At 50.2% G+C, this 23,496-nt stretch overlaps 1 protein-coding gene across 2 annotated transcripts in view; it reads left to right on the top strand.

Annotated features, from left to right (window-relative positions):
• Window positions 1–23,496, top strand: part of TOP1MT (DNA topoisomerase I mitochondrial) — a 1,598,136-nt gene that overhangs the window by 1,004,662 nt on the left and 569,978 nt on the right. For both annotated transcript variants that reach the window (XM_086966300.1, XM_086966301.1), the window contains one exon: window positions 22,003–22,146. In XM_086966300.1, coding sequence (XP_086822426.1) covers window positions 22,003–22,146 — 144 coding nt within the window. The remainder of the gene's footprint in view (window positions 1–22,002; window positions 22,147–23,496) is intronic.

Here is a 23,496-nt window from a genome sequence, read left to right as displayed (position 1 = left end):
GAAGTCACACCTGTGCCCCTCTCAGAAGCTCCTCTTCATCGGAGCGGTTCTCGACTCGGCGCAGTTTCAGGTTTACCCACCCTAACAGCGGGTTCGGGATATTCAGGCTCTGATTCCCATCTTTCAGCCGTTATCCCGAGTCTCGGTCAGGTTGATGCTGCGGCTTCTGGGGCTGATGGCCTCCTGCATCCTTCTGGTGCATCACGCCAGGTGGCGGATGCAGGCTCTGCAGTGGGACCTGAAGTTACAGTGGGCCCAGCATCAGGGAAACCTGTCCGATCATGTCTTGATCTCGGAGGGCACTGCGAGACAACTGCAGTGGTGGCTCACGGACCGCGACTGGGTCAGTGGCAGATCCCTCTCCCTACCCCACCCGGAACACGTAGTTGTGACGGACGCGTCTCTCCAGGGCTGGGGAGGCCATATGGGGGAGGCGGAGATCAGAGGTCTCTGGGCTCCGGCGGAGTCCCGGCTCCATATCAACATGTTGGAGCTGCGGGCGATTCGTCTAGCACTGAAGGCATTCCTCCCCTCTGTTCGGGGGAGTGTATTGCAAGTGTAGACGCTGCGGCTTCTGGGCTGATGGCCTCCTGCATCCTTCTGGCGCATCATGCTAGGTGGCGGATGCCGTCTCTGCAGTGGGACCTGAAGTTTCAGTGGGCCCAGCATCAAGGCAACCTGTCCGACCACATCCTGATCTCGGAGGGCACTGCGAGACAGCTGCAGTGGTGGCTCACGGACCGCGATTGGGTCAGCGGCAGATCCCTCTCCCTTCCCCAACCGGAGCACGTAGTTGTGACTGCCGCGTCCGTCCAGGGATGGGGAGGCCACATGGGAGAGGCGGAGATCAGAGGCCTCTGGTCTCCGGCGGAGTCCCGGCTCCATATCAACCTTTTGGAGCTGCGGGTGATTTGTCTAGCACTGAAGACATTCCTCCCCTCTGTCTGGGGGAGTGTAGTGCAGGTGTTCACGGACAACACCACCGCCATGTGGTACTGCAACAAACAGGGCGGGGTGGGGTCGTGGACCCTCTGCCAGGAGGCTCTGCGCCTCTGGCAATGGCTGGAACATCAGGGCGTGACTCTGGTAGTTGTACACCTGGCAGGTTCCCTGAACTCCAGGGTGGACGAACTCAGCCGCCGGTGCATGATGGATCACAATGGCGTCTGAACTCTGACATGGCGCAAGGTCTCTTTCTGCAGTGAGGAGAGCCTTGGTTAGATCTATTCGCCACCGAAGAGAATGCGCAATGTCATCAGTTCTGCGCGTTGGAATTTCCAAGGCGGCACTCGCTCGGGGACGCTTTTCGTCGCGAGTGGAGTTGCGGTCTATTGTACGCCTTTCCGCCTATACCACTTCTGCCCATAGTGCTGAAGAAGATCAAGCGCGACCGGGCCCAAGTCATCCTTGTGGCTCCGGACTGGGCACAAAGGTACTGGTATCCAGAGCTACTCAATTTGTCAGTCGATCCCCCAGTTAGTCTGCCTCTTCATGAGGACCTTCTGTCGCAGCAGCAGGGGACGGTCCTCCACCCGAACCGGTCCAGTCTCCACCTCCATGCTTGGAGATTGAGCGGCGACAGTTGAGGCCATTTGACTTGCCTCCTGAAGTCTGTGATATCATTCTGGCAGCCAGGCGTCCCTCCACAAAGTCGGTATACGCCTGCAGGTGGAACAGATTTGTGGCATGGTGCACAGCAAAGGCTGTGGATCCTCTCTCTGCCCCTCTTTCTGAGGTTCTTCTCTTCCTTCTTTCTCTTGCCCAGCAGGGCTCTGCTCTGGGCACTATCAAGGGCTATCTTTCTGCCCTTTCAGCCTTCTTAAGGCTACCTGATCAACCATCTTTGTTCAAGTCCCCTATTGTAAACCGATTCCTAAAAGGCATCACACACACATTTCCAGCTGTTCAGTTTGTGATGCCTCAGTGGGACTTGAACCTTGTACTTACATTTCTGACGTGCGCTCCCTTTGAGCCACTTCACAACTGTCCTCTCCGTCTTCCTACACTGAAGACTGCTTTCCTCGTTGCCATTACCTCTGCCAGGAGAGTGAGTGAGCTCCAGGCTCTTTCTTTAACACCTCCTTTCCTCTCTGTTCATCCGGACAAGGTTGTGTTGCGGACAAGACCTTCCTTTCTGCCCAAGGTTGTCACGGCTTCCCACATCGGGCAGCCCTGGGCCGGGGAGTGCCCTTGCAGGACATTTGCCAGGCAGCTACGTGGGCCTCGCTCCACACGTTTGCAAGACACTATTGCCTGGACAGTCAAGTCCGGAGGGATGGCTTCTTTGGCCGTTCCGTCCTCCAGGATTCTCTGGTGTGATTATTGGTTCGCAGACCCACCACATGGGTTGGTATTGCTGGCGTATCTATTCTAAGGTAAGGAATATATCACTAACGTGTCTCTTTCAGATGCACAAGTTACTACTTGTGTAACGATATATCTGTAAGAGACATTAGTTAGTGATAGATTCCTTACCGACCCACCCATCCTCCCCGTTCTGCGAACCAATATCTAGGGTTAAGGTCATCCCCTTTCAGGGCCCTAGTTTCATGGCACCAGTGTTGGTTCTATCATGACTCTGCGTATCTGGCGCGGAAGAGCTGTGTATCAGAACTGACGTCCGCGCGCATGGGCGAAGTCCAAGTACCCCGACGACGTCATTCCGGTGCTGACGACGGATGCGGACGACGCCTACCGACGCGCAGGGGTATTGCTACGCAAACATTTCCGGATCCAGTCTGACACCTGGGGATATTCTAAGGTAAGGAATCTATCACTAACTAATGTCTCTTACAGATATATCGTTACACAAGTAGTAACTTGTGTATCAGGAAGAATACTGCTCCCAGTTATCTCCAAACACTTATGAACACCTATTCTCCTTTTCGTTCCCTCCGCTCCTCTTCCCAAATTCTTTTTACTGTTCCAAAGTTCAGACTGTCCAGAATGGGCGGTAGGTCGTTCGCCTATCTAGGGCCCGAGTTGTGGAACTCCATTCCTCTGAACATTCGTTCAGAGGACTTGTATGCTCGCTTTCGTAAAGCTGTCAAGACCTGGCTTTTTAATCAATGATAGAGTTTTCTTTGTGCCTTTTGCTAGCTGAAATTTCTTAACTCCGGGAAACCCTGTCGGGTAGCTGTCGCACTTTAAAAGGTCAATAAATAAATTTATAAAAATTATGGGAAAATCAAGCTAGCAGGATACAATACTGCAGAGAGTAGTATTTCAAATCTATAGGAAAATGATTTCACATTGAAAACCCAAATGACATGAATAGGAAAATTAAGCTTTGGACATGGACCGTCCGAGGATTAAATAATTATAGGAAACTTCGTAGGGTGGTAGCCTCCCTTAAGAGGCACCAGGTTGATGCTGCACTGGTACATGAAACACATTTAGCTCCCCAAAATAAGATGTTGTCCCCGAAGCGACTGCAGGGTCACTTCCATGCTGCAGGCTTCACATTGCACGCAAGAGGCGTACTCACTTGGATTAACCCCAGATCAGGTCTTGCGCCGCTGGCCGAGGAAATCGATCCTAATGGTAAGTTTGTTGTAACTAGGTGCTGTGCAGAAGGTTTTATGAGCCAGAGTGGTTAACATATAAGTTCCTAACTATGATGACCCCCAATTTGACCATGCAGTGGAGGTGCGTCTGTTTAAAGCAGATGACCTTACACAAATATGGATTGGGGGGAGGGGGATTTTAATTGTATGCTGGATCCCATAAATGACAGGTCTAGGGGCCAGCCCAGGAGTCCGGCAGCAGCAGCAAGCGCTATCAAGGATTTGATTGAACAGTTGGGGCTGGTAGATGTCTGTAGGTAACGCACTAACACAGCCCAAGGGTTTACACATTACTGTGCTCCACATAACACTCACACCAGGATTGACAACTGATTGGTGTCCTGAAGGCTTCTCCCCCATGTGAGAAGTTGGCCTGCTATATGATGCTCACTAATTCTAGTGATCACCTTGTATCAGTCCAAACAACCCTTATGGTGATTGGTTGTAAGTCAACCTTATAGACCAGCTATCCTAATGGTAGCATAGACAAAGCAGTCTTAGGCTAAACTCTTTTGGCATGTGAAGCCAGCTGTTTTACCACACATAATCCCTTGAATACCAAAAGAAAGGACACCACACAGGTAGTTATGAAAATAAACAAGATATTTATTAACTAACATACACCTCTGAACTCTTTATGAGGTCAGAGGGCTAAGCACCTGACAATCTCTTAGGAAAAATACGTTTAAGTTGCACAAATTACAATGGTGCCCTAGGGGCACGACAAACCATATACTAAGTAAGTGGAATATGAAAGTCGATAGAAAGAATGGAGCTGTCAAGAGGCTGTAGGATCCTGGGACCACGCTACCTTAACTTTAGGTAAGTAATAGGAGGCCCACGGAACGCGTGTGCAGAGTGTGAACTCACACGCGATATGCGTAACAACGTCTATGGACAGTACAGTTCAAGAAAAAGGTGCGTACAGACAATCCTGACTAGTTAGGACTAAAATGACAATGGAACTGGACACTAGGAGAGTCAAGCTACCCTTGAGCACCGAAATGCTCGTGTTACCTCACCCACGGGCTGCGGGTGCATAGGTGTCAGTGTGCCGGGTTTCCGCGTCGAAGTCTATGGAGCCTTGAAGAAAGATGTTGTAGGTGACCAGGAGGAAGATGTCCAGAGTGATCCAAGGGTGGATCGGAGATGCTGAAGACCTGAAAGCAGAGGGGACAATGTTTAAAGTCACTAGCCAGTGACTGGAGTGGAACCAGATGTCGTCGTCGCGATCAGGTGAAGAGTGGACGCTTGACTCTGCAGCCACGTGGACCAGGAGGTGTCTTCGACGACCAGGATGGAGGCACGAGCTGTCCCACACAGGCTCTCGCTGTCGGCGGTGTCGGATCCGGATTTGGAGTCAACAGGCCTTGGCAAAGGCAACACACGCGGTGAGTGGAAAAGACGTCTGGTGCGGACCAGGAGGGTCCGGGGTGCCTCTCTTTTGGAAGGAAGCCAGGGCAAGTCTGGAGCTACCAGACCAGCAGTGTTGATGTCGTGGATCGTCGTCTAGGAGGCCACTAGCCAGCCGGCAAGTGACCAGACAACGCGTCGAGCAGCAACCAGGCAGAAGAGCCCCACGCAGATCTCGTGGATGCTGGCGGGCTGGTCTTCGGTGCAGGAGGTGCTCGGGGCTGGGGCTTCTCGGTCCCCAAAGCACTTCGTCGAGGTTACCTCAGAAGTCATGCTGGAGCGAAGTGCTGCTTCTTTCAAGATGTCCGGTCCCACGTGTCTCGTCGCACCCACGGATCTCAGCTGTGCTGCAGATGTAGGTAGAGGTCGGAGAGGTCTGGGAATCCCGGTCTCGTCGGACTCTGAAGTCTGGATCTTCGAGGGAAGACGACAAAGGGAAGCCGCTGGACGCTGATGGTGCCTGCTTGTGCAGGGTGGACACTCCTTGCCCACAAGGGAGATTTCTTCAGTCTTCTGTGTAGAAAGTCGAAGTCCAGAGTTTCTTCTTGTATAGTTTCAAGTCAGGATTAATCTAATTTGGAATGGGACCAGCTCCTACCTTTTATCCTGCTAAAGGGGGCTGTACTACGACTAGGTCCCTCCTATGGGTGGGACCAGGAAGGGGGGTGGTTACACCCCCTATCCTTTGTCCGGTCTTGCGCCAGAACTGGGGCTGTAGAGCTTCAGGAACTGGTTTAGACCGGTGTATGCACAGGGACAACTTGTGTGTCCCAGGCATGTCTCATTCCTTTCAGCTCTGTCCTACCCAATACACAAAATCCTGTCTGGGGTGGTGCTAGCACCTCCCAAGGCAGGAAACCCTTTGTCCAAGCCTCCCTCGCTGGAAGGACTCCCAGCAGCAGGAGGTCAGACTTGTGTCTGTGGTGGCAGTATCCATTTTGTGATGCTGAGGAATGAGTTAACTTTAACCAGGGTTCACAGTTACATACATGTCGTGTCCCTCTAGAAGGGTGGAATGCTACCCCCGTCGCCTGAATTGGCGAGGGGGTAGTATTCAATTCGTATGACACCTTACTCGACATGTTTTGATAATGCTATACCAAAGTTAGCAATAACCGCGAGGATTATATTGCACTTAAGAGTATATGGTATAGCGTTATCATGGAAACAGCTAAAGGACTTGGTTCCAAAAGCTGCAGACAGGCTCAGCTCATGCTAGAGCACCATCTCACATAATTCCAAGCACTCTGCCTTCAGGATTGATAAGGCCTGCCATAGGAGTGACTGATAGGAGGATATGTGTCCATTTTAGGGTTAGATATAGGTATACTATATCTAAAGCAAAGGGTGATTACACCACCTTGCCGCATCTGATTGATCAGCCAGTTGTGTCAGATTTGGACGGCCAGCCAGTGGTGGCATAATACATGCTGCAGCCCCTGGTAGGCCCTGAGTGCACCTATGCCCTGGGTACCTAAGGTACACTGTACAGGGACTGATAAGGTGACCCAGTATCCAATTAGATATGCACCTAAGGTACATGAATGTCAATTTAGAGAGAGACAGTTAGGCTGTGGGTCTGATTAGCAGGCCCACAGCCAGGTAAAGTCGTAAACCAGTGAAGCAAAAAGCAAAAATCGGGGGTGACCATAGGATTGCAGACCCCACTTTCCTACAAGGGAAACCCCCTAATGATTGTTCTTTTTACAGGCCCCTGTCTCTGCTAAATGTAGATAGGAATCTTTTCGCTAAAATACTGGCCAACCAAATTGCACCCCTGATCCCTAGCTTGATGCGAGTAGAGCAGGCTGGTTTTGTTCCGTTGCGTAATTTAACATCTAACCTTAGAATCATCTTTGCTGCTTTTCAGCATATAAATCCAAAAGTCAATGCAGCAGCTGTCTTTCTAGACACTGAGAAAGCATTTGACTCTGTGAAATGGCCTTTCATAGAAGCGATACTGAGACGTTTCGGAGTGTGAGAAGACTTTCTCCAGCTGGTAAAAGTATTGTATGAGGCACCAGTAACCAGAGTCAAATTGGGGAATAAACGAACAATCCCTATTCTCATTTCTAGAGGCACACGACAAGGATGTCCCCTCTCCCCTTTGCTATAAGTGCTGGTTGCTGAGCCTCTGCTGTGTACTCTTGAGGAATATCATAGTCCTAGAGGGGTGTGCTTCCCAGCTTACTAATTGATAGCATCAGCCTATACTGATAACATGCTCATATATGTATGAGAGCCTGCTACTCATCTTACTCAGTTATTAACTGAGGTGGTCCGTTTTGGGAGGTGCCTGGCTTAAAGATCAACTGGAACAAATCCATTATTTTCCTGTTGACCCAGTCTACACAACCTATTCACATGGATTTCCCATTGCAGTGGACCACAGACTCGGTCCGTTATTAGGTGCACACTGATTTAGAGGTAGTCCTTACTGACCACTGTGGGAAAGCCCTGGTTAGGCTTGAGGAAGACTTGACCAGATGAATAGGATTACCCCTCACATTGATGGGATGATTCTCATTGCTGAAGATGGTCGTCCTTCCAAGACTGTTATTTCTCTTTCAAAATATCCCCATGTTTCTCCCGGCGCACATATTCTCTAAGATGAGATCGCGCTTGATTTGTATTTGTATTTGTATTGTGTATTTGTACAGTGCGGCTATCGCTCCGAAAGGAGCATTCTGGCGCTAGATAGACAGTGTGCAAGAGTTATAATTTGGAAACTAGATAGCAGACATTACATAATCATCTGGAAGGGTAAAAATCCATGTTTTGAGTTGCTTCCTAAACTGGCTTTCCTGACTTAAGGATCTAAGGTTTTTCGAAATTGCATTCCAGGCTTTGGAGGGTAAAATTGAAAGGGTCTTGCCTCCTTTGGTTTTATAATTGAATTTCGGCAACTTGATCAGGTTTTGGCATGAGGATCTTAAGGTCCTATGGGGATTATAGTGAGGGTATCGCCGGATGAGGTACCTCAGGCCTGTGCAAATGAATGCACGAAAGGCTATGACACGGATTTTGAACAGTATCCTCTTATGTAGTGGCAGCCAATGAAGAATCGTCAGGGCAGCCGAGGCTGACGATCTCCTGGGTAACTTGAGTACAAGTCTAGCTGCTGCATTTTGTACGCCTTGGAGTTTTTTCAGTGTGGCTTTTTTAACGCCTGCCATCAATCCGTTGCAATAGTCAAGTCGTGCAAGAATTAAGGCCACTGCCACTGCCTTTCTTGAGTCGGTGGGAAGAAAGTCAAAAAACTTTTTTAAGGACTTAAGGATGTTGAAGCAGCTTCCTGCAACATTCCTGACATGTTGATCGAAGGATAATTCGGCGTCAAATATGACGCCCAGATTTCTGGCTGATATCACAGTTTGTGGGGGCGCAGGGGAATCCTCTGGCCACCATTTGCTAGGACAGAATTGGTGTTTTTTTCCCATGGGGAGATTTTCAGTCTTATTGGTGTTGCATTTAAGGTGGTTATGATCCATCCAGCTAAAGACATCCCTAAGACACTTATTTAAATTTTGCTCAGCATCGGTGGAGTTTTTCTCCAGCGGGACAATGAGCTGAGTGTCATCGGCAAACGATGTCACCAATATGCTGTATGACTCAATTAAAGAAATGAGGAGGATCATGTATATATTGAACAATATTGGGCTCAATATGGAGCCCTGAGTGACTCCAGACTGCACCTTTTTTTCCTTAGAAAGGAAAGGGCCCAGGGAAACGGTTTGGGATTCATCTGTCAAGAAGGAGATTATCCAGTCTAGTGCTACATCAGCAATTCCGATATCTCTAAGTCTATCTATCAGAATAGAATGGGAGATGGTATCGAAAGCCGCCGTGAGATCTATTAAGATCAAGACGGCGTTCTTCCCTTCATCCTGTAGTAGTTTTATAGAGTCGGTGAGTTCGATCAGAGCCGTTTCCGTAGAATGGTGAGGACCGAAACCCGAATGCTGGGGGTGGAGAATATTGTGTGTTTCTACATAGCTTTTTAGTTCTCTATAGACCATTTGTTCGGTTATCTTGCTAAGGACCGGGAGGAGTGAAATTGGGCGTAAATTATCGAGGTCTGTGTTAGATTTTTTCAGTTTCTTCATGAGGGGTTTCACAATAGTTCGTTTCCATTCTCCTGGCACAACCCCTTTACTCAGGGAAGCATTAACAATCCCGTTTATAATGGGGTTGACAACGTCAATTTGTTGATGGAGATTTCGGGGGGGGGGGCATAAGTCAGAGGGAGCGCCCGATTTACATGCCAGGATTACTTCCCGAGTTTGTGAGAGTGTGGCCGGAGTAAAGGCTCTGATGCAGCCTGTCATGGTCTCTCCACAGGCCGATGGGATGGGTGACTGGGATCGGCGGGGTGGTGGGAAATCCTTTTGTATTAATGCAATTCTTTCCTCAAAGAAGTCTGCAATCTGGTTACAGAATTCTGAGGATGGTGGGATTTCCGGTTGTAAGGCTCTTGGATATGTAAAAGCCTTGACAATGGAGAACACCTTTTTTTTGTTTTTGCTTAGCTTCATTTATTGCGTTGATGTAAAAGTTTTTCTTAGCGATTTTGATGGCATGAAGATAGTTTCCTCTGCTGAATGTAGAGGCTTCTGTCTGTAAGATCATAAGTTTTACGCCAACTGCGTTCTCTTCTTTTACATACTAGATGGGCTTTAGCTAGCTCTGGTGTAAACCACTGGGCGTTTATCTTTCCACTTTTCCCCCTTCCCCTGGGGCGTTTAGGTGGAACTCTAGTTTTGATCTCCTGCTGCATCCAAGTGTGGAAACACATAGAGTCCTGTACTGTATCTCCAGACAAATTAGGGATCTGCGCCTGAGCGATTGGATTGAGCTTGAAATTATCCTCCACTAGTGTCCAATTGACGAGGTTAGCTGGAGGTTGACTGGATTTTGCTGGTCGTTGGAGACGTAATACCTGAATATGGAAAGGGATCAGGCTATGGTCTGACCAGATTTGTGAGACGGGAGTTTGGGTCTCCAGAAGGGGGAGGTTTGTGCATATCCCATCAAGAGTGTGACCTGCTTGATGGGTGGGCTGTGTTACTCTTTGCTGTAGGTTATAAATCTCTAGAGTTTGAAGAAAATTCCGTGCGAGTGTGTCAGATGAGGATTCGAGCTGTAGATTGAATTCTCCCAATAATGTAAAGTGAGGATAACGAAGCATCAGTTGCCCTAGAGAGTCACTCAGCAATTCCTAAAACACAGTGGCACTGCCTGGGGGGCGTTAAATCAAACCTCCTGAGAAGGAGGAAGACTCATTTAACTTAATGGAAAAGCCAAGTCCCTCTACTCCTTTGAGGGGATCTAAATTAAAGGTGTGGCATTTTAAGTGGTTTCTGAGCACCACCGCCACTCCTCCTCCTTTCCCCTTCAATCTGTCCTGTTGGAAAATAGTTTAGCCAGAGCTACTGCTAAATCTGGGTTGCTATTCTCAGTCAGCCAAGTCTCAGTTATAAAAAGGCAGTCTAACTTTAATTCCAGGATGAGATCATGTATATCCTGACTATGGCTGCCCATGGACCGTGCATTAATCAATCCCCCTTTAAGATAAGAAGTGTTGGCAATGGTATTAGTAGGGGGGGTTCTTGTCTTAACTGAGGACCAGGGCGAGTTCCAGTGACAGGACCTGCATGAGAATGGCCCCCTTATTTTATTCATATCGATCTTACGGGGACAACCTGTTCCCATGTTAAGGTTCAAAAGCTCGCTCACCTAGTATAATGGGGCTGATTGGAGTTGCCCACCCCTTCCTGCGCCTGACGCAAACTTGGCGCGGACGGGCGCAGACGCGTGCCCGTAGGCGTGCGTCCGTCGCGCCCGCCCGCTGTGCGCACGGGTACTGTGGTTCCTTATGTACTGGTGGGGTATGGGAGAAGGCATCCCGAAGCTGGAGCACTACCCGACTTCCACCCCCAAGATGGCGGCAATCCCTGTGTCCGATCGCGTCAGCCCTTACTCGGCTGCGCGTGGACCAGGGTTCGAAGTACCAAAATAGCCTGGACGGGTAAACCACGCCGAGTCAAATGGGATACTCTCACTTTGCTATATTCCATGGGGGTCTCAACGCGCCAGATCTAGAATTATATTATAGAGCAGCTCAGTGCTCTCACACACTCCTGCATGGATACCATCCCACACTTAAAGAAAATAGCAGCTGACCCAGACACCCTCCCTCAGGTGCTTTTTAAGATGCCCACTTGAAAGCACAGCTTACTGGACTCTCTTAACCCCACCATTCATGCCTGGCGCAATCTGCTTGATAGACAGGCGGGTGCATTATTGCACTCGCCTTTGACACCTCTAGAATGGTTCACCGGGCTCCCGGCAGGCAAGGAAAGGGAGGTTTCCAATGCACTTCCCAGGGAAAACGTTCCAGAAGTAGGTGACCTGTTCAAGGATGGGGAATTCCGTAAATGGAAGAATTTATTAGCTGAAGTTCATATTCCTTCACCTTTGGTTCGCTATCAGCATTTCAGAATACAAAATGCGTTGAAGGCACAATTAGGGGAAAGTCTCCGGGAACCACCTGAGGTACTAGCCCTCACTCACACTATCTGAGCTTCCACCTCTGCCAAGCTGGTCTCTAGGCTCTATAATATCACACAAGAATACAGAAGGACGTTACATTAGTGAGTGAGGCAGGACTGGCAGAGAGATTTGTTGTGGGGAATTGGAGACAAGGAATGGCAATATTGCTGTGCTGTAACTAAACAAATATTGTTAAATGGTAGGCATCGCCTCATCCATTTCAAATATATCAATAGAACATACTATACACCAGAAAGGTTGTCCAGATATGGCCTACGTGAATCAGCTGCCTATGATTGCTGCGTAGAGCCAATTGCCAACAAGGTGATCAATAAAGCGGTCAGACAGCTGTTGACGATGGAACTGTTACTTGCTAAAAGGCGAGTGGCGATGCGATGGTTCAGGGGCCCGATTCCAACTCCGGAGGAATGGACTAGAGACCTGATTTATTGTAGTGCTCAATCTGACGCCTATATCTGAAAGGGACACGTTAGTGATAGATTCCTTACCTTAGAATATCCCCAGGCATCAGACTGGATCCGGAATTTTTTTACGTAGCAGGACCCATGTGCGTTGGTAGGCGTCGTCCGCGTCCGTCGTCGGTGTTGTGGGCGCTGTGATGACGTTGTCGGAGTACTTAGACGCTGCCTCCGGCGCTGACGTCAGTTCTTCTTTTTTCCGTGCCAGCAAGCGCAGATCCGGAAAAAGTTGTACCCTAGTCAATTTTTTACTAACTTTTTACGATCCTTTTGATCTACTTTTGAAGTCTCTAGATTCCGACGGTGCCGGTAGGGATGCCCGGGTTCAAACCGAGCGCCGACTGATGTCGGTTACCGACCCCCATCGCCAGTGCCTGCGCCTTCTAGGCCCGGACCACGACGACAAGTCCTGCTCCGACTGCCGGGCCCGGACGTCTAAAGCTAGACGGGAGCGGTCCCATAAGCGATTCGAGCTTCGTCAGTCCTCCCCGCGCCGCTTGAGGTCCCGGTCCGAAAGGAGGTCGCGGGCCGGAGTCACCACAGTTCCGGGAGTTGTCATCGGTCTTCGGGCTCTAAGTCCTCCGGCAAGAGGCACAAGAAGTCGAAGAGGCAACATCGCTCTTCTCACACCACTCGACGCTCGCGCGAAGCGGACGGGGGTTCGGCCGACACCGCCCACGCGGGTCCGCAGCCTGCTCCATACCCGCCGGTCCCTGGGCAGCACGTGACGCCGGAGGAGTTAGAGGCCTTCCTCTCGGCCATGAGGTCGCTCACTCCTCCGTCGGGTTCCGCGGCGCCTTCGGGCCAAGCAGCCCCGACTGGGTCCCCCAGCGGGCCGGGTGCTTCGGCTCCTGCGCCGTCGGGTGCTGCGGCCCCGGCGCCGTCGGCGACTTAGGTCCTGACACTGCAGGGCCCCACTGAATCTGGCTCCCGATCCGGGTCACCGCAGGACGACCTCGCCGGCCCCAACGGTGTCTCCCCCGGCGCCGTCCCAGGATGACTCCGTCCCTGGTCCTACCCTCGATTCGGGTCTGGCGTCGGAGCGGCGCCGCTTGGCGCTGTATCCGACGGCGTTTGGAGTTTTCTATTTCTATGACCCGGTCCCATCCTTTAAGCCTCAGTACCGGGCGATGGGTGATGAGGGGGATTGGGAGGGGTCTGAGGACCCTCTGACACGTGAGTGTCAGTCTTCAGTCTCCTGGACAGGAGAGCTTGGGGAAGCCAGTGGTCTGGACACTTCGCCCGACACTGGTTTTGTCTCCCCTCCTAGCGTGGCTACGGAGGAGGGGGCTGCTTATAGCGTGGTTCTGATGAGGGCGGCCAAGGCCTTGGGCCTTGAGCTCCCCGTCGCGGCAGTGAGGACTAACCTCCTCCCGAGGTCCTTAAACCGCAGTCAAGCTCGGCCGAGCCTCTGCTGCCTTTTATTGAGGCCTTATCAGACGTTTTTATGAGCACTTGATCTAAGCCCGCTACAGGTGAGCCTGTGGATAGGAACGTGGCCAGGTGCCACCGCCCGGCTCCGGGCGACCCTTGCCTTCTGTCTACCCACCCCACCCCCGAGAGCCTGGTTATCCAGGCCTCTAATTCCCAGACCGTATTCCTGGAGGCTCCCCCTGATCGGGAATCCAAGAGGTACGAGTAATACGGGAAGAAAGTATTCTCCTCCCTAAGTTTAGGGTTGCGGTCAGTCAACACCGCGGGCCTCTTGGGCCGCTACACCCACTCTCTGTGGAATACGGTTGCGGACGTGCTGCCAGAATGCCCGGTAGAGGTCCGGGCTAAACTCGGCCAAGCCCTTATGGAGGGTCGAGATGCGGCACGTTATTCCATACGGTGTGGGCTGGACACTACTGACTCACTGGGCAGAGCGATGGCCACGCCTGGTTGAGGGCCGCCAACTTCTCGGCTGATGTCCAAAACACGCTTATGGACATGCCGTTCGATGGCCGTCAACTCTTTGGCGACAAGGCAGACCATGCGCTTGAGCACTTTAAGGACTCCAGGGCGACGGCCACAGCTTCCTTTTGCTCCTTTCGTGGCCAAGGAAGGGGTGCCCCCACACGTCCGGCCAGCAACGGGTCGCAGACTACCACCCAGCGCGGTGGTGGACGTGGGAACCGCCGTGGCGGTGGTCGGGGACAACAGCGAGGCCAGTCCACACATACCCCTGCAGCATCCACCTCGAAACCCTCCTAGTCCAAATTTCAAGCCCATGTGACGCCAGTGGGGGGCAGGGTTCGCCATCACCACTGGCGCACTGTCACATCGGACAGGTGGGTGCTGCAAATCGTCCGAAGGGGCTACTCCCTCCCCTTTGAGACGTCCCCTCCAGCCATGCCACCGCAGTACCACCGCGTTTCGGGGATCACTTGAGACTTCTGCAGGAGGAAGTTACGGCCCTCTTCGCCAAGGGGGCCTTCGAGCCGTTCCTGGGCCAGAAGTAGGGTGTGGTTGTTACTCCCACTACTTTCTGGTACCCAAGAAGAGCAAAGGGGGCCTACGCCCTATCTTGGACCTACGGAATGTCAACGGCTTCCTCCGAAAGAAGTTCAAGATGCTGACATTGGCTCAGCTCTTAGCTGCCCTAGACCCTGGAGACTGGATGGTAGCGTTGGACTTGCAGGACGCTTATTTTCACATCCCTGTCCTGCTGGCCCACCGGCGTTACCTGCGGTTCACGGTAGGCCACGAGCACTTTCAGTTTACTGTGCTCCCCTTCGGCCTTACCAGCGCCCCACGGGTGTTCACGAAAGTGATGGCGGTGGTCGCAGCTCATGTGCGCAGGTTAGGGGTGTAGGAGAGTAGGGTCTGCAATCCTATGAGCACCCAGTTTTTTTGCTTTTGTTTCACTGGTTTACGACTTTCTCTGGCTGTGGGCCTGCCAATCAGACCCACAGCCTGGCTGTTCTCTTTCTAAATTACAACATGTACCCTAGGTGCATTTACCAATTGGTACTGGGCCACCTTATCAGACCCTGTAACTCAGGGCATAGGTGTACCCAGGGCTGCCAGGGGCTGCAGCATGTATTATGCCACCCCTGGCTGGCCTCCTAAATTTGACACAACTGGCTGCATGACAGCTGGGGCAAAGTCGTGTAATCACCCTTTGCTGTAGGTGTAGTATACCTATACCTAACCCTAAAATGGACACACAGATTCCTATCAGTCACTCCTATGGCAGGCCTTGACAATCCTGAAGGCAGAGTGCTTGGAATCGTGTGAGATGGTGCTCTGGCATGAGCTGAGCCTGTCTGCAGCTTGCGGAACCAAGTCCTAATAGCTGTTCCATGATATCGCATACCATATACTCTTAAGTGCATTATAATCCTCGCGGTTAAATGCTAACTTTGGTATTGCTTTATCAAAACATGTCGAGTAAGGTGTCATACGAATTGGAATACTAACCCCTCGCCAATTCTGGCGACGGGGTTAGCATTCCACCCTTCTAGAGGGACACGACATGTATGTAACTGTGAACCCCGGTTAAAGTTAACTGAAGCCTCAGCTCCACAAAATGGATGCTGTCACCACAGACACGAGTCTGACCTCCTGCTGCTGGGAGTCCTTCCAGCGAGGGAGGCCTGGACAAAGGGTTTCCTGTCCGGGGCGGTGTCCCAGACATGGTTTTGTGTATCCTGGGTAGGCAGGGCTTTTCAGGAAGGTGACTGCTGAGTGGCACCCCGGTGCTCACTACGCATAGGCCGGTCAGAACCAGTTCCAGGGGCACACCAGCCCCTGGCCTGGGAAAGTCCGGCATGGCAGAGGGGTGTAACCACCCCCCTCCTAGTCCCACCCATAGGCAGGACCTAGTCACCGGGTCAGCCCCCTTTTTTAGTATAAAGATAGGAGCGGGCCCCCTGTTCAAATTAGATCATCTTTGGAATCAAGACACGACCTTCTGCGAAAGACATCAAGATTTCCTTCTTCAAGATTCTCCCTTGTGGCTAAGGAGTAGTCACCCTGCATCAAGCGGGCACCATCCTAAGAACACTGCGGTCTGCTGCAAGTCCTTCATCACGAATCCGACGACCCAGCTCGACGAGACCCGGCTTCCCTGGCACCTCTGACCTCTACTCACCTCTACAGCAAAGCTGAGAACCGTGAGTGCGACGAGACCTCGAGGGACCGACGATCGCCAAGACTGCACGACTTCTTTGTAACAAGCCCACCGAGTCTTCCACTGGTGAGTGCTTTGGGGTCCGAGAAGCCCCAACCCTGAGCAGCTCCAGCACCGAAGATCAGCCCTCCAGCATCTCCACGATCTGCGTGGGGCCCTTCTGCTTTTGCGTGCTCACCGCGCTGTGGGGCTACTAGCCGGCTGGCTTGTGGCCTTCTTCACGACGCCCGACGACATCACTGCTGCTGGTCTGGTTGCTCCAGACTGGCCCTTGCTTCCTTCTTCAAGAGAGGCACCCCGGACCCCCCTGGTCCACTCCAGACGCCATTTTAGGTCCACCGCGTGGGCTTGAATTTGCCAAGGCTTTGTTGCCCAATCCTGGGTCCAGCGACGCCGACAGCTTCAATCTTCGTGGGACAGCTCGCTCCTCCTTCCTGGTCGCCGACAACGCCTCCTGGTCCGTGAGATCTTCGAGCACAGCGTCACCCACTCACCTAGTCGAGGTGGCTACCATCCGGTGCCCTCCTGGTGCCCACTGACTACTGGCTAGTAGTCTCGAACTTGGTCCCCTCTGCTTTCAGGTGTCATCTTCCTTCGATCCAGGCTTGGATCCATCGAACTTTCTTCACTGGTCGCCTGCCAGCAACTTCTTTCTTCCAGGCTCCTGGTCCGTCTACGAGGATTCCCGACGTCTTTTGAGTCCTATGCAGCTGCAGCCCCTGGGCTAGGTAACTTCGGCATTTCGGTGCCCCAGCATAGCCTCACTATCCAAGGGTCAGAATCCACTTTCGTTTTCCTCCTACCAGGTCGGGTTCGCCCGAGAACACTAACTCTGTGAAATCTAGCTACCATAGACTTTGTCCCGCATCTCGCGTGAGAGTGCACACACTGCACCCGAGTCCCCTGGGTCTCCTAGAAGTAATCTAACGATTCTATAGTCATGATCTAGCGATTCCAAAGCCTATTAGTACTGTACTTACCTGCTAGTAATTTGACAGTCGTCAGTCACCTCCAGACTACGGCCGACCTCCTGCACCTGCTGGGGTTCTCCATCAAAGTGCTGAAGTCACACCTGTGTCCCTCTCAGAAGCTCCTCTTCATCGGAGCGGTACAAGATTCGGCGCAGTTTCGGGTTTATGCTCCCGAACTGCGGGATATTCAGGCTTTGATTCCAATCTTTCAGCCTTTATCCCGAGTCTCGGTCAGGTTGACGCTGCGGCTTCTGGGGCTGATGGCCTCCTGCATCCTTCTGGTGCATCACACCCGGTGGCAGATGCGGCTCTGCAGTGGGACTTGAAGTTTCAGTGGGCCCAGCATCAGGGCAACATGTCCGACCACGTCTTTATCTCGGAGGGCACTGCAAGACAGTTGCAGTGGTGGCTCACGGACCGCGATTGGGTCAGCGGCAGATCTCTCTCCCTACCCCAACCGGAGCATGTAGTTGTGACGGACGTGTCCCTCCAGGGCTGGGTGCGCCACATGGGAGAGGCGGAGATCAGAGGCCTCTGGTCTCCGGCGGAGTCCCAGCTCCACATCAACCTTCTGGAGCTGCGGGCGATCCGGCTTGCACTGAAGGCATTCCTCCCCTCTGTCCGGGGGAGTGTAGTGCAGGTGTTCACGGACAACACCACCGCCATGTGGTTCTGCAACAAACAGGGCGGGGTGGGGTCATGGACCCTATGCCAGGAGGCGTTGCGCCTCTGGCAGTGGCTGGAACATCAGGGCGTGACCCTGGTGGTTCAACACCTGGCAGGTTCCCTGAACGCCAGTGAGGACGAACTTAGCCGTCGGTGCATGATGGATCACGAATGGCGTCTGAACTCGGACGTGGCGCAAGGCCTCTTTCAGCAGTGGGGATAGCCTTGGTTAGATCTATTCGCCACAGAAGAGAACGCGCAATGTCATCAGTTCTGCGCGTTGGAATTTCCAAGGCAGCACTCGCTCCGAGACGCTTTTCGTCGCGAGTGGAGTTGCGATCTGTTGAATGCCTTTTCGCCTATACCACTTCTGCCCAGAGTGCTGAAAAAGATCAGGCGCGACCGGGCCCAGGTTATCCTTGTGGCTCCGGACTGGGCACGAAGATATTGGTATTCAGAGCTACTCAGCATGTCTTTCGATCCCCCAATTTGTCTGCGTCTTCAGGAGGACCTTCTGTCGCAGCAGCAGGGGACGGTCCTCCACCCGAATCTGTCCAGTCTCCACCTCCATGCTTGGAGATTGAGCGGCAACAGTTGAGGCCATTTGACTTGCCTCCTCAAGTTTGTAATGTGATTCTGGCAGCCAGGCGTCCCTCCACAAAGTCGGTATACGCCTGCAGGTGGAACAGATTTGTGGCATGGTGCACAGCAACGGCTGTGGATCCACTCTCTGCCCCCTTTCTGAGGTTCTCCTCTTCCTTCGTTCTCTTGCCCAGCAGGGCTCTGCTCTGGGCACTATCAAGGGCTATCTTTCTGCCCTTTCCGCCTTCTTAAGGCTACATGATCAGCCTTCTCTGTTCAAGTCCCTGATTGTTAACAGATTCTTTAAGGGCATCACTCATATCTTCCCTCCTGTTCCCTTGGTGATGCCCCAGTGGGAATTGAACCTGATTCTAACTTACCTGATGTGCGCTCCCTTTGAGCCGATTCATATCTGTCCTCTCCGTCTTCTTACTCTTAAGACTGCTTTCCTGGTTGCCATCACCTCTGCCAGGAGGGTGAGTGAGCTCCAGGCTCTTTCCTCTACGCCTCCTTTCCTTTCTGTCCATCGGACAAGGTTGTGTTGCGGACAAAACCCTCTTTCCTGCCCAAGGTAGTCACAGCCTTCCACATCGGGCAGTCCATCACTTTGCCCACCTTCTTTCCACCTCTGCATCCCTCTTAAGAGGAAGAGAGGCTCCACCGTCTGGACCCAAAACATGCGCTCTCATACTATCTGGATCGCACACGCCAGTTCCAGGTGGATTACCAACTCTTTGTTGGTTATGTGGGCGCTAAAAAAGGACGGGCGGTGCACAACGGACCATCTCTCGGTGGATCGTGTTGTGCATCTAAGCGTGCTACTCTTTGGCTAAAAAGGAACCTCCTGTTGGGCTGAGGGCCCATTCCACTCGGGCCACGGCTACTACTACTGCCCTGGGCTGAGGAGTCCCCTTGCAGGACATTTTTCAGGCAGCTACGTGGGCCTCGCTGCACACGTTCGCAAGACACTACTGCCTGGACAGCCAAGTCCGGAGAGATGGCTTCTTTGGCCGTTCCGTCCTCCAGGACTTTCTGGTGTGATTATTGGTACGCAGACCCACCACCAGGGTTGGTATTGCTGGGGTATCTATTCTAAGGTAAGGAATCTATCACTAACGTGTCTCTTTCAGATGCAAAAGTTACTACTTGTGTAGCAATATATCTGTAAGAGACATTAGTTAGTGATAGATTCCTTACCGACCCACCCATCCTCCCCGTTCTGCGAACCGATATCTAGGGTTAAGGTCATCCCCTTTCAGTTTCATGGCACCAGTGTTGGTTTTTATCATGGCTCTGCTTTTCTGGCACGGAAAAGCTGTGTATAAGAACGGACGTCAGCGCGCAGAGGCGGCGTCTAAGTACTCCGACGACATCATCACGACGCCCACGACGGATGCAGAGCCGCGGACGACGCCTACCGACGCGCATGGGTACTGCTACGCAAGAAATTTCCGGATCCAGTCTGACACCTGGGGATATTCTAAGGTAAGGAATCTATCACTAATGTCTCTTACAGATATATCGTTACATAAGTAGTAACTTGTGCAGTGAGATCTTACCTCCGCAAGCTAGGCCAAGAGCTTACTGGAGTATATTTCAGCACTACCTGGTGGGTAAAGAAACCGGAGAACCGGAGGGAGCAGGAGATGGGGATGCACTAAGTGACCAAACTGGAAGTGAGAAGGGGGTGGCAATGCTAGAGTAATTGTGAAAATGTGAATGACTGTGCAATAAATCGACATGCGCAACCGTATGGAGTTTCTCGTAGTAACATTTATGGATAATTCTATTTAATTGTGATCCAAGCAAGACCGACAGGATGCACTTGGCAACAGCAACCTGAATTGTACCCCTACATTGACAATGTATAATTGTTTTTGAGTTGTGCTAACTGAAAAATCAATACTGAAAAATGTTAAAAAACTTTCAGTGGTGGACATCACTACGGAGTCGCACCGTCACACAGAGGTACTGCTGGAAAAAATATCCAGTTCCTTTCTCTACCAGATAAGGCATTACCCAAGGTAAGTAACTTGTTGGTTAGATGTTCTGTTAAGCCTATGGGTGTGCAGTGGTTTTTTGACTGAGCAGAGGAACCAGTACCACACCATGTAAAAAAATGGGGCTTTAAAACGTTATTTGGATCAAAGTAGTCAGTTTATTTTCTCAAAGATACTTTTGATAACCAATTGTGATGTTACCCCTGGACAAGAAGTTTGTAAAGCTTCTCATGCATGATAGTTTCATTGTCTTCGCATTTCTCTCACATTTGACAAACTCTGCTCATACCTATGTGAGGATTAATGGTGACAAAATAAATGGCGACTAGGATACGAGTGGATTAAACTGTTTTAAGACAGTAGAGAGAAAGTTGGGTTGAAAAATGTAAGAGCCATCCTGCACTTAACTAGATATAGCATAATAGTGAGGGTACCTTACAGTGGAGTAACAAAATATATTTATGTGAGACTATTCAAGCCAGAAATCCCAGCAGGAAAACCAGTGTTGAGACTCAATCTGGTGATGGGCACTTTATAAATGCTATTTGTCAAGTGGTCCACGATGAAAAAGGTGATAGACACTTTGTCTTTAACACTTGTATGGTTTGACTTGAATACTGCAGGAAAAGTATGTTCTGAAGCAAAAGTGCAGTTAAGGAAAAAGGAAGGTTTTGAGGCAATGTTATTTAAGATACAAAAGACGGAGGAAAACATTAAGTTGGCTGGGGCAATAGAAAGTACGTTTATGGTCAAGAAATGTAATTTTCTATTTTGTTCCATTTTGAAAAATTGAGCGGAAGGGAATGATACTCAAATCAGGACTCTCCCATAGTAAAGCAGACAGTGAAAGAGTGGTAAAAGGAAAGTATTGTAATACATCTTTGTTGCAATCTGCTTTCAAAGTGAAGGGTGTGATATTAGTATAAAGGAGGGTAAAATACAGAAACAAGTAAAAGAAATGTTGGGGTTCAAACCTTTCTCAGGTGATATTGTATATTAGCGAGAAGAGGGAGTACTTGGGGAGCGAGGAATGATCTTTGCAGCAGCATCAGAAGTTGGAAATGCATTAAAAAAGTTGCAGTAGGGAGCGTTGTTGCCTGGTTAAAAGCCTGGTTAGACCAGCAGTGTTTTAAGAAAAAGTGAACAGTAATAGCTTATTTTTTTATAGTCAAAAATAATATGGCTGACAAATGGTAGTGAAAGGTCTAGGGTGGCGTCTGCCAACCCTTCTAATTTAACGTTGCATTTACCTAAAAGAGCGAGGGAAAAAATAATGGTGTGAAAGACTTGAATGAAAGCATGCAAAAGAAAGTAAAATGAGGTTGGACGCGCCCTCGAAGTATTGGATTTTGAAGTGATAAACAGATGAGTTCAAATTGTGGTTGTGAGTTAAGATGAAAAATTGAGAGTGCATGCTGGGTCAGTATTTCGCAAATATCAAATTTATTTGTTGGAATTTTTTAACACTTGTGCACGACTTAAGGAGTTGTAACTGGTAAGTCATGTACTGTGTGCGTGAAAGTAGGTGAGACTCACAAATATGATGACTCCTTAAGTTTATTTTTATATGAAACTATGTCAGTGGTTAGTGACAGATGTGTCTTCAGAGGAGTTAAACATTTTGTGAGGTAATCAATGCTCATTGCCACTTTACAGGGAGAAAAGGACTGGCAGAAGTATGAAGTGGCAAGACGCTTGAAAGGTGTGGTGGATAAAATCCGAAAACAGTATCGAGCTGACTTCAAAGCCAGGGAGATGAAGACCAGACAAAGAGCTGTGGCACTTTACTTCATTGATAAGGTAATAACTGCAGCATTATGGTATAATGGGTGTGAGAGAGCCACCTGGAAGTTTGGGGTTATGACTCTTTATATAAATAGAAAGAAAAAAAAGCCTAAGCTGAATGTCAGTTATTCTATCTAGTACTCCTACTCTTATCTTATTCTTATCTTATGAGTAACATTGCTACAAGTGGCAGGATGTGCACCTGCCCTTACATCTGTTTAATTGTAGCTTTGTGTACCTGGTACAATGGGTGCAAACTAGTCATACTGTTTTCTTGTGAATCGTCCTTTCCTTTGTTAGGGTCATGGCCATACGTTTACTTCAAACTTTGCTTTTGTCTGTCTGTTCTCTGCTTTCATCAACTTGTAGAACTTAAGCTACGATCTGACAGTTTTATGGTATGAACAGTTTGCCACTAGCTCTTTGCAGTAGCTGATTCCATATTCACCATCTCTCCGACTGGGACATCAGTCATCCACTGCTTGCCAGGAGGAATCATAGAATGCCAAGATAAGCTTAGATGGCTGCAACACCAAAGATCCATGCCTGCTATTGAAGCAGCAAGGCAACCCTGTTCAGTGACATGCCTCTTCACCCTTGTGTATATAGGACGCTCTCATTGACCCTGTGCATTTAGACAAAGCTCCTAGATGCTTTTTCGGTTGATACTGGAAACCCTAAAGGAGATTGAGATAATCTAAGCACTGAAAGAAGTTTTGGTTTTTCCATCCAAGCCAGTGCTACTTCCCAGGAGATGTGGAAAAAACCACACTCTGAGCCTTCTGTCAAGTCTCTGGGCAACTTACACTGCGTACCCAAAGACATTTTCTCCTTCATATCTTGTTGTGGCTAAAATATCTTCACAGAAGGATAAGGCTTTGTCCCTGTAATGCATTCAAGGAGGCAGATAGTTTGCTATCCTATAAAAAGATGTAGTAGTCTGGTGGCTCCTCGTTTATGCTGGCTGCGATCAGCTACAGGGTCTACCTCCTTGCTTCCTTGTTGTGATCTTAAAGTTCTTATTCATGCTCAGCCTTTGATGGGAAACAGCTGTATAAAAACTGCTCTTGTTCTTAGACCGTTTTGACTCCTCCTCCAAAGTCATGAGTACCAGACTTTTATATATCTGGTGTGGCTGAAGAACATTTGTATCAGGAAAAAAGGGTTTCAAGAGGAAGGTAACCTCTTCATTCCATCTTCTGGAAAGATCCTCAAGCAGTAAAACAAAATTGCATCAACCAGGCACCAATACGACATGTAGACATTGAAGGCTGATGACTCATTTAAGACTGGTTCCATCCCATTCTGCACTTCATGAACATCTGCATCAGCTTTTTTAGGAGGTGTCATATGGCCCCTGTCCTC

The sequence above is a fragment of the Lissotriton vulgaris genome, chromosome 4_1 (assembly GCF_964263255.1).
Source record: "Lissotriton vulgaris chromosome 4_1, aLisVul1.2, whole genome shotgun sequence".
Taxonomy (NCBI): domain Eukaryota; kingdom Metazoa; phylum Chordata; class Amphibia; order Caudata; family Salamandridae; genus Lissotriton; species Lissotriton vulgaris.
The sequence above is the reverse complement of the archived record's forward strand: the minus strand, read 5'-3'. Positions and strand labels throughout refer to the sequence as shown.